At 40.6% G+C, this 12,040-nt stretch overlaps 1 protein-coding gene across 2 annotated transcripts in view; it reads left to right on the plus strand.

Moving 5' to 3' along the window:
• LOC117545478 (low-density lipoprotein receptor-related protein 8-like) overlaps positions 1–12,040 on the plus strand; it is a 161,265-nt gene that overhangs the window by 132,803 nt on the left and 16,422 nt on the right. For both annotated transcript variants that reach the window (XM_034215264.1, XM_034215265.1), the window contains one exon: positions 8,886–9,027. In XM_034215264.1, coding sequence (XP_034071155.1) covers positions 8,886–9,027 — 142 coding nt within the window. The remainder of the gene's footprint in view (positions 1–8,885; positions 9,028–12,040) is intronic.

The raw sequence follows: 12,040 nt of genomic DNA on the forward strand, positions 1-12,040 counted from the left end.
ATCTGCTGCCTCATGGCTTCTTTGCTGTGTGTCTGAGCCCGTTTCTGCTGACAAACTCTCGTCTGGCCTGTCCCTGTTGGTGCCGCAGCAGCAGGGTCCCAGCCTCTATCAGATGGGTGCTAATGACATCACCCAGGAGGCCTTTTCCCCTGCGGGACCCCCCTCACAGAGAGCTGGTCTCAGTGGGAACAGAGATACAGATTTGATTCAGCAGGAGACCAGATTTACAAGCTGGGATTTGATTTAAATGTTATCCACTTGGGTTTGGATTACATTTCAGATCAAAATCATGAAACAGGTGACTTAAAAAAGAAATCTGAACACAAACACTGGATTTAAATGTCTTGATTTATAAAGTAGCAACAGAGTAAAGAAACATCATTAATATATGTATTATTACTTATAAACATCTGCATATTTTCTAATATACGATACATTTTATTTTATTTAATCACATCTTTATTTGCACAAATGTTCTTAGGTTTATACACATATTTTACTTTATCTTGGCTGCACACAATTTTTACTTGACTTGTGTTTTATGGGAATATTTTTAGTTTTATTCTAATAGAACAACTGACACAAAATCCAGTTCCCAGTATTTCTATAAAAAATACTATATTTTCTGTAACAGAGTAGAACACTTTTAGTTTAACGTAATTGACTAGTAAGCGAGCGTACCTACACTTTTGGATTGGATTACAGGTACACTCCATCACTCTCTTGTTTCTCTGCTTGTTTTAACCTTTAAAATATAAATACCAGCAGTCCGGAGCGTTTTCTGCTGTGAGTGCAGGCTGCAGGCAGCACTGTAGTGTAGCCCAGAGAAATGATGATACATTCCCTCTGTGGTGAAACACTCCATCGATCGGGCGCCTCTGCTCTCTGCCCTGTTGTGACAACACGGTGACCTTCTTGTTCAGGATGTTGAACACTCCCCAGCCTCTGTGTTATTGAATGCAGCATGTTGTGATGCACATCCCATTACCATATCTTTCTGACTCAATGATTGACTCACACAGAAACACACACATACCAGGCATGAAAATCACTCACCTTTCGGCGAAATTCGCCGTTTTGAATCCAAAATAGGTCGTTTGTGTGATTCATGTAGATCTGCAATAACAATATTTTTGGGGTATGGGGGGGTCTGGGACCCGGAGTAATCTGCGGCCGCGAGCTGTTATGTGCCATCATGACACCCATGGTGTTCTTTTTTTATATATTATAATCAGTGGCGGCGCCAGAGATTTTCTCTAGGGGGTGCTGTGGGGTAGCTTGACGTTTCATAGAGGGTGCTCACACATTTAGGGTTTCCCATTAATGCACCAGCGCTACAGTTGAATTTTCTACTGCAACACTCCCCACGCGCACACACACACAGTGCACCCGCGACTGTTACAATGAAGGCTCGATAATCAGCTCACGGCATATAGGCAGGGGTAAAGTGCTATTTTTACAAGTGGGGAGCGGACCTCACCTCCTCTAGGGGGGTCCGGGGGTTAGCTCCCCCGGGAAGATTTTTTGTTACATATTTAAGTTAAAAGCATCAATCTGGTGCACTTTGAGAGCAACATTAAGAGATCTATGGATACATCTCAACACCCATACGAAACAGAACTGTCAACAGATTTTCTATTTCTTTATAGATATTTTACAAATCACTCCCCTTTTAAAACAAACCGTTTGAGACCCACTGAGATAACTAGACTAAAGTTAACTATCTAAACACTGAGAGAGTCCTTTACTTCACCTGAGTTGAGGTTACGTGAGACTCTCCGTCTGACAGGAGAGAGTTCTCCCTCCACCTTGTTGTTGAAAAAGCTCCTTATATCCATTAGCTTGGCTAGCTAGCACCAGATGCTAACCACAACGATCTCCGGTAGATACCCACTGGTGCGCGAGGCGAGCTCTCTCGCTCGCTCGCGCACGCACGCACACAAAATGGCTCGTGCCACACACACACACACACACAGAGCAGGGCTTGAATGAAACACAGAGACCCAGAAGTAAGCTACTTGTACTCACGAGGCCTATTATGTGCAGAATCCCTCTCGCTTTCAGTTGGTTTTGATTGAGTGTCCACACGTGGTCGTTTAAGGACTAAAAAACGATCAATTTTTCACTTTGCTGTTAGCAAATCATTTGGCGCTCTAGCTAACAGGAAGTCAATCAAGTGTCACAAAGTAATTTAGCCTATGGGTAGGTCAAAAATCGAATGGGTGCTGAGCATTGGCCTAATCATATCACCTGTGTTGGCTTTATGTTTTTGGTCAAAAATGTGTTTGTTTCACATATGCATTGATGTAATCATTAATATTTCTAATTTAATTTAATAAAAATAATAATAATAATTTTCGAAAAAAAAAAAAAAAAACACATATTTCTTGGAGGTGCTTAGGGGGTGCTTTGGCAATCCTGGGGGGTGCTTCAGCACCCCCTAGCTCCCCCCTGGCGCCGCCCCTGATTATAATGCAGCGCGAGCTGTGTGCTCGAGTCTTCCTGCCTGTCGGCTCTGCTGCTCCGCGATGATGGTCTAGCTTCAGCAGCCACATTACGGGTGCGTTCGTTAATATTAACTGTGCGGTCCGGAGTCACTGTGGTACAGACTGGATCGCTGGTGAACAGCTGTTAGAACGGGCCGTTCAGGTGTTCAGAGCAGAGCTCCCTGTCGGGGCGCAGAGCGTCCTGTCGGGGCGCAGAGCGTGATGTGCACTGAAAAGTTTTTCTGTCGCAATATTATCGTTGAACTGGCTAGCATACATTGTCACTATCTGCTAACGTTAGCTTTAGCCTTCGTTTTCTAATAGTTTTTTTTCATAGGCTATAAACGGAGGTGGTATAAGTATAGATCTTGTACTTGAGTAAAAGTAGAAGCACTCAGATCTTGTACTAGAGTAAAAGTAGAAGTACTCAGATCTTGTACTTGATTAAAAGCAGAAATACTCAGATCTTGTACTTGAGTACAAGTAGAAGTACTCAGATCTTGTACTTGATTAAAAGCAGAAATACTCAGATCTTGTACTTGAGTAAAAGTAGAAGTACTCAGGTCTTGTACTTGAGTAAAAGTAGAAGTACCAGAGTGTAGGAATACTCTGTTAGTAAAAGTACTGCATTCAAAATGTTCCTCAAGTAAAGGTAGAAAAGTATTCTCATCAAAATATAGTGAAAGTAGCGACAGTAAAAGTAGTCATTGTGCAGATTGGTCCATTTCAGAATAATATATATGATATGTTTTCTAATGATTGATCATGAAAGTGTTCTCAAAGCTGGTAAAGGTGCAGCTAGTTTGAATGACTTTGTATACTGCAGGGTAGCTGGTGGATTTACTCCAGGTGGAACTAAAGTCTGATTCAACACTTGATTAGATTTCACATCATTCATCCTGATCTGTAAAGTAACTAAAGGTATTAATACATGTAGTGGAGTCAAAGTACACCATTTACCTCTGAACTGTAGAGGAGAAGAAGAACAAAGTAGCAAAACATTGAAATACTTAAATAAAGTACAAGTATCTCAAAATTGTACCTAAGTATAGTACTTGAGTTTATGAATTTAGTTACTTTACACCAGATGCCATAAAGATAGAAAGACTAAGCCTTGCACAGAGGCATGACAATAGATTTTCAAAATGCTCAACAGTGCTGCCCAAATTATAAACTGACTGCTACACAATTAAAATAAATGCTTTTATATATTTCTATTAGATGTGACACTTTAGCGTTTCTGTTATTATTAACACTGCTGCTTTAGTTGTTCTGACTGCTAACATCCTGTTATTCCTCATTTTAAAGCCGATATTCCGTGGGGTCGGGGGGCTCGGGTCCTTGTCACCTTTTCCATACCTGATGAGTTTGCATCCCTGATAATACTTAGTAAGGAGGCCATAATATTTGTTGACTCATGGCTGAAGTTAAGTTTCTCCAGCTCTCCCCAGGTTGGCAAAAAAATGCATCTCAAAATGCATCAGATTGATGCTTTAAAATATGGAATATTCAACATTTTCTTCCGGGGGAGCATGCCCCCGGACCCCCCTAGAGGGATAATATACTTCTCACCTTTTTCACCCCTGACCCGTTTTCATGCCTGAGTCATACACACTCAAGGCCTATTGTCTCGCTGGAGAGTAGCCTGTAGTTTCTTCGGCAACCGCAAAAGATGTCTTAATAATCTGTCGAGGGAGAGGAATGGAGAAACATACAAATCAATAAGTTACTGTATGAATCATTTCTAAAATGTGCCTTTAAGGTAACATATTTTTATGTAAATAGGATTCATTGTAATAGTTTAAGACATAACGCTGAGCCTGATATTTGATCTTATTAAAAAACACCTAGTTGATTCAATTTTCTTCCACTATAAGCAGGGGTGCACATAACTTTTTTGCCCTGGTTCTCAAAGGAGCACCTGGAGATGTTGCTTGGTGCTCATCCTTAAAATGAAATAAACCGTAACTTTTGAGGGGGTCTTGACTTTATTTGCCAGACACACGCGCTGAACACACATGCAGAGGTGAACACAAGACAACATTAGCACGACCAGTAATCCTACAAGCTGTCATCACTACCCTCCTGACTGTTCTCCTCACTGTCTTCCTCTCTGTCAGACATGGTAGCTGATGATGTAGGCCTACTTCTTCCTCTCTGGTTGAGTCTGCGATTAGATTCTTGCATCCACAAGTCAACAGCTGGGTTTGGGTGGAAAGTCTCTGTTGTCATCTTAGAAAAGTGGATGTAATCAAATAAGTATGTGAACATAACCAATAACCTACCATAGCCAATAACAAATGAATGTAACTTATTTTATTTATGTTGTTCATTAATATCTTATTTTACCTTAACATTTATTTATTTATGCTTTTTTTTTATCTCTCCAGTTTTAAAGGATATTTTTGGTTACTGTCCTGTCCTGTCCTGTTACTGTCATTGGAATGATTTCAAACCTGTTTATCCCAATAATTATAAAGGAGTGCCTTGGAAATATGTGTTTGCATAAATTGTGACCAAACCGTTTGAACTTAGACTAAAGCAATGGTTCTCAAACTTTTTCTGTCAGGCCCCCCCATTGGAGAAAAAAAAAAGTCGGGCCCCCCCCAACACAAATAGTCTGGCTCAGTGGCGGCGCCAGAGATTTATTTTGGGGGTGCTGTGGGGTAGCTTGACGTTTCATAGAGGGTGCTCAAACATTTAGGGTTTCCCATTAAGGTACCGGGCGCTACAGTGGAATGTTCTACTGCAACACTGTTACAATGAAGGCTCGATATGCTCCCCCGGGAAGATTTTTTTTTAAATATTGAAGTTAAAAGCATCAATCTGGTGCATTTTGAGAGCAAAATGAAGAGATCTATGGATACATCTCTCAACACCCATTTGAAACAGAACTGTAAACAGATTTACTTTTTCTTTATGGATATTTTACAAATCACTCCCCTTTTAAACTTTATTCTTGTTTTACTGTCATATAGTATTTCATAGCTGTTTTTAATTTATTCTCTTATTTTTGTATAACTATAATGATCATATAAACGTGTGCCTCGGAAATAATTGTTTACATTAATGGTGACCAAAACATTTGAGACCCACTGAGATAACACTGCTAGAGAGTCCTTTAGTTCACTGAGTCCCTCAGTCTGACAGGAGAGGACTCTCCTCCACCTTGTTGTTGAAAAAACTCCTTATATCTGTTAGCGTAGCTCGCTAGCACCAGAAGCTAACAACAACGATCTCCGGCGCGCTCTCTCTCTCTCTCTCTCGCGCACGCACACAAAATGGCTCGTTCCACACGCACACAGAGCCAAGCTTTAATGAAACACAGAGACCCAGACGTAATAGTACTGTATCGTATTATTTTCGAATCAATAATTTTTCAAAATATGATTTTTTTTTTTTTTTTTTTTTAATAATAATAAAAAACATTTTTCCTCCTGGTCTCTTGCGCCCCCCTGTCATGCCTCTGCGCCCCCCTGGGAGGGCGCGCCCCCCACTTTGAGAACCACTGGACTAAAGTGAACTATCTAAACACTCAGAGTCCTTTACCTCACTGAGCTGTAGTATCAGCCTCTCAGTCTGACTGGAGAGGACTCTCCCTCCACATCATTGTAGAAACATCTTCTTCTTCCGTTAGAGCAGCTAGCACCAGATGCTAATAACAACAGCGCCGGAACCGGTGCACCCTCCCTCTCTCCCACGCTCACTCGCACTTTGGCTGTGAGATGCGGGCGCCAGATAAGCCAACATCCCCCATTTTCATCACTTACAGCGCCCATCGTACAGGGCAAATGCAACGTGTAACCGGGGTGAAAAGGGTGTTACATTTACTTAATTGTGAATATTGTTACATCAAGGCCGAAAATTAGGATGAGCCCCAACGGTCAAAAATGTTTTTTTCCCTCCCAGAGCTGCCAGCGCAGCGCCTCCACAGATCTGGCGCCCTAGGCGAACATCTATTACGCCAGTGCTACGGGCCGGCCCTGAGTTCATATCATAGGTTCATATGCAACTCGCAAATATATTTATCTCTCTTCTCTTTTCTCTCTTCTCTCTTTTCTCTTCTCTCTTCTCTCTCTCTCTCTCAATGTTGGTACGCAAATGCACCTTTTTTCAAATGACACGGTGCTCTTTTTTTGGCGGAGGTGCGCATGCGCACCTGCGCACCAGTTATGTGCAGCCCTGACTATAAGGCGTCTACCCCCCCCCCCAATCCTGTTACCTACTGTTGCACTCAAATTGAATTAAAACATGCGTTAGCAACAATTTGCATTTGCATGGCCTCGTAATATTTGCAGCAAAAGCCAAAACACGCTCTCTCCTCTGCAAAAGATAATGGCAACAAAATATTTATCAGCGTATATTTCATTCGTCCTAATTTTCCTCACATAAATTAAACTCCAAGCGGAGCGTTTACAGATGTAAGCGGCGCAGCATGCAGCTCATGTGAGTCCGTACACAGCATGGCTTTGAACTATGTGCTTACAACAGCTGAGAGGAAACATCTCAATTAAACCCCAGAATAGGGCTGCACGATTTGGAGAAGAGAAAGCAATATTTTGTGTTTTGCTATATTGGAGGGATTGATCCTATGGCATCATTATTTGTATTATTAGTGAAAAAGAATTCAAATGAATATCGGGTGATTTTTTTTAAAGAATATTTGTACCAAAAAAACATACGTCTGGGCGGGATATCTCTGCAGCTCAACAATACTACCTTTACCACAATTCGTGCTTCCTGCTTTTTGAATATTGCAATAGTCCATAATCGCAATTTCAATAAAATTGTAATTTATTGTGCAGTTCTATAGGCGAGTCAGAGGATCCATTTTGAATCAAGGACGAACCAATTCGACTTTGGTGGTAAAAGGTCATGGTCACTGGGACCTTACAAAACATTTTTTTATTATTATAAAGACATTATGGACAGACATGGTTGTAAACTGCAAATTGATTGGTAAGTGAAGGCATACAACCACATGTTTTGTCATAAGGCCTTTGGTGCCTTTCTTGCGATGGAACCAAAAATATCATCCTTATTGGATCATCAACTTCTGTTTATTATGCCTCCATGCTAGAGACAGCAGGCATTATGATTTCAGTTTGAAAGACCATCTGCTCCCTATTTGTGAACATGATTTTTTTAAATTACACCTTGAGTTTGTTTTTTCCAGGTTTGGTAAAAATGTGCACTTACTCAATCATTTACTTATGAGATTTTGGAGGTAAAAAGCCCAGGTCACTGTGACCTAACAAAACGTGTTTTGGGCCATAACTCATTATCAATAGAATGATTATGAGAACTTTATAAAAATATTTAATACAATAAAATGATGGAGTCAAGACATTTAGTTAAAACTGTACATTCAATATTTGAAGAAGGCATACAATGGCAATATATTAATTTTAAATCAAATCAAATCAAGTTTTATTTATATAGCACATTTATAAACGATTTTTGGTCGAGCAAAAGTGCTGTACCTATAATAAAATTAGCCTACAATAGAGACACTTTACAGCTAATACAACAGCACAGATTGTTCAGAATATCAGTATGAGAACGACACCCTCTATCCTTAGACCCTCACATCGTACAAGGAAAAACTTCCAGAGAAAACCCACAGTTTAAGGGGAAAATGGGAGAAACCTCAGGGAGAGCAACAGAGGAGGGATCCCTCTCCCAGGACGGACAGACGTGCAATAGATGCCGTGTGTAAATTGAAAAGATAATACATTTTACAGCATATTATTCTACTTTTTAATATATTCTGTTGTGCAGGATATTTTTGTCATAAAGCCTTTATAAAATCTAGAGATGGCAACTGTATTTTATTAAGTTTGACGGCACTAAGACATTTTCTCATTGTTGTGGCAAGAGAAGTGACGTTTTCCGGTTGTCAATCCCTCCGTACCATTCTTCTGAACTAATATCTCAGGAAAGCCTTCAAGAATTTTCTTCACACTTGCCTTAAACGTTCAGTTTTTTGAAGGACGAACAGACTAAACAATGGTGGTCAAGGTCACTGTGACCTCACAAAATGTGTTTTTCGCCATATCTCAGTAGAAGAAGAAGAATTCCTTTGCTAATAATGACAATTCACCCAAATATCTTATTGGATAATAAAGTGAAAAGCTAACATTTTGGACATAAATGGATGTAAACTATCTTGACTGGTTAGCAGGAGCATACAACTGCACGGTGTTCATTATTTAGTCTTCTTTAACTATTGATTGTAGAGGATTGATAAAACATGTAGTTGTATGGCTCTGTCTTTCACAGCTCAGCTTTTGAAATAGCCGTTTGTCTATGTGCTCATGGGTTTAATCCCAACAAAACCCTGCCTAACCTGCTCTGTGTTCGACTTTTATCCATCCAATCTTCTTCCCTGTGTTTCAGGATCGTATCTACTGGACGGACAGAGATAGGGCGGCCGTCTTTATGGCCAACAGGCTGACGGGTCAAGACGTCCACACGCTAGCCGAAAACCTCAACGACCCCAGTGACATTGTGGTCTTCCACCAGCTCCGCCAGCCACCAGGTGTGTGTGCACCGTATACTAGAGATATGTGTGTCTGTCGCTGTTTCCTCCCCTCACTGTGCGATTGTTCCTCCATGGATCCATGTCAGCCCAGGCCCCATGAATAAATGATGCTGGGGCTTGTGACTGTGGCGGAGTGATCAAAGCAGTGGGAGATTCACACTTCTGCCTCCTGCCCGCTCTTCTCTAACAGGACAATACAGATTTTGATAGGAACTGAACCGGGCTCTTAATCATGGATGAGATGGCTGTGTATTTCCGGTTCTGTGTGTCAGTGTCCATGTCTATATCTACCTCCTTTGATTCCTCCTTTCCATGCATGATACATGCCCATTTATATTTAAAACGTTTATTGTGTCACCACAATCTTTCCCATTCCATTTCGTGTTATAGTCACGACATTTAATCTATTGATTCGTGTTCACCAACACGATTTTCCCCTATTTTTCGTGTCACACAGAACGATTTTAAAAGCAATGTATTTCTATTGGTAGTGTGTTTCGTGCCTGCAGCACGTATTTTTGTCCGGTTGTGTCTTGGAAGACCGGAAGCTGTGTGGTTCATAAAAACATGTTCTTACTCAATATCAAGCCACGATTATTGATTTTATTTTAAATCGTATAATGTTGGACTTTTTTTGCCGTCTGTGAGGAAAAGAGGCTCAGAGCCTCAGAATAATGAAATCTGTATTTTCCAAATCTTTTTTTCCTTCTAATTTGTTATTCTTTTCTAAATAACACACTGTTATTTGCTCAACAATAACACACAATTATCCTTGTTTTTATTTATTTGTTTCCATAATCTCTGGCTTTTTTGGCGTCTGTCAGGAACTGAATTTCAAAATAAAAATAACCGCAAACAGACGTAGGCCTATAAGGGACATTTCGAGCATCATTGCGATACACAGCCACTGAACTGATTACCCAAGATCCTCAGGTATGGTTTAAGCTCGCTGATTGGATGTTTTAGCCGCAATGCACGTTGGGATATGGTGTTACAGCGATATGAAATCCGAAAAAGTTTAGGATGGCCAACGACACTACACTACCCATAATCCCCAGCTATCGTTTGGGACTACAGTCCCGTGATTAATCTTCAAGCTCTGGGATTGGATGATGGAGTAGCAGTGCGCCAAGGTTACGGCGAGCGTCAAAAAGCTCTTTGAAATGGAACAAAACCACGCCAGACTATCCAAAACTGGAATTGAACGCCGCCCCCCCCCCCCCCCCCCCCCCCCCATAATGGGCAGCATTAATATATACCCACATGACAGCTCATTGTTACTTTGTAATTCTACTCCACTACAATTCACAGGTTAACCTGGTATTTTTACTCCACTACATTTATTTTAGTTACTTTGCAGATTCTGATTAATGATGTGAAATATAAACAACCCTTAAATCAAACTTTAGTTACACCTGAGTAAAATTCAGGGAAGGTGATTGTCAAGTGCCAACAATCAGGAGAGATATTTGATAGTTGGTGCTTGAGAAGACTAAACATTTATCTGCAGATCCCTATAAAGCAGGGGTATTCAACTAAAATTCAACGAGGTCCAGTTAGAGAAAATCTCCCCATGCAAAGGTCCGGAACATCAAAATGTCAAAGTTGCTTTATGAATTAGTGTGATATATATTGAAGTAGCTGTAGCTTTATCAACGTCTGCATGTAATCAACAACTGACTGCCAATCAAATAAATAAAGTACAATTCATATACAATAATATGTATTGTCTATTAACATTGAACTATACAGATATACAGTAAATACTGTGGCTATGTGTAATGTTCCTCTCGGGCTGCATTTAAAAATAAAATAGAGAAAATAAATAAAATAGCTTTTGAAAATATGTGCATCTTAAAAGTGCTTAATTTTAGATAAATAAAATAAAGTGTAGCAGCAGCTTGAGTTTCCCTTTTTCTTTGTTAACCGTTTCACATCATGACTTAACAGTTTCAGCCGATTATAGAACAATATCAGTCTTTACACATCATAACAATTGAACAGTTTTAAAGTTTCTCTTTCTTTCCCTCTTATATTGCAGTCCCTCACTCACTTTCTTTTAATTCAGTGCGAGAATTGAGCTCGAGCTTATTGACCTGCCAGGAGTTTAAATCTGGGCTGAAATTGTGTCAGGGCCATTCTCATACACATGCAGGTGCTCATTGGTTAGCCTCGGTTAGCCTGCGCTGGAACGATATTTAGTTTTAATTTTGATCCTGGTCGACTGATCAGATTGGGCTCTGAGACTGATTATTTTTTGTGACCTCAGTTCTGACTTGAAAGGGAATGTTTGGTCAAACACTTTGTGTTTTGTCTCATAGTGGCGTTTTGGCACTTTTAATGAGCGCCACGGTCTCTGAACAAATGAGACACACTGGTTCTGTGCTCCCAGTGGGCAGGATGAACATGAATGAGTCCACTCAGGGTTAAAAGCTCTGTTCTCACTCTCCACTTTCCTCTTCTTGGAGAGCGCCATGTGTAATTATTTGTCTCTCCCTGTCTGCCGCTAACACACATGTTCACTCTCCTCTCCGCTTCTCTCCCTGTATCGCTAATTATTCTCTTCACTCACTCTCCTCTCCGCTCCTCTCCCTTTATCGCAAATTATTCTCTTCACTCACTTTCCTCTCCGCTTCTCTCTGCCGCTCTCTCATCTCTTCTTCTGTGTTTCTCTCCCTGTATCGCTCACTCGTCTCTTTCGCCCCCTGTCGGCAGCGGTTAAAATAGAATCGCCCCGTCAAAATTGAAATCCCCTATTAATGTATCGATTATAGGTCCAGGTCTGTATAGGTCTGGGTCCGGATCCGGACCGTGGTCCGCCTGTTGCCGACCCCTGCTATAAAGTATATTCATTACTCGTTATTCTCTACTAATAGTTAATTAAAGACTGTATAATGGCTATTTTGCACATCCCTTTCAAGATTTCAAGATTTGCTAAGGTTTATTGACATATCATATACACAACTATGGTGTAGTTATGCAATGAATGAAAAACTTGGGTCGCAGGTTC

Source organism: Gymnodraco acuticeps, unplaced genomic scaffold (genome assembly GCF_902827175.1).
Source record: "Gymnodraco acuticeps unplaced genomic scaffold, fGymAcu1.1, whole genome shotgun sequence".
Taxonomy (NCBI): domain Eukaryota; kingdom Metazoa; phylum Chordata; class Actinopteri; order Perciformes; family Bathydraconidae; genus Gymnodraco; species Gymnodraco acuticeps.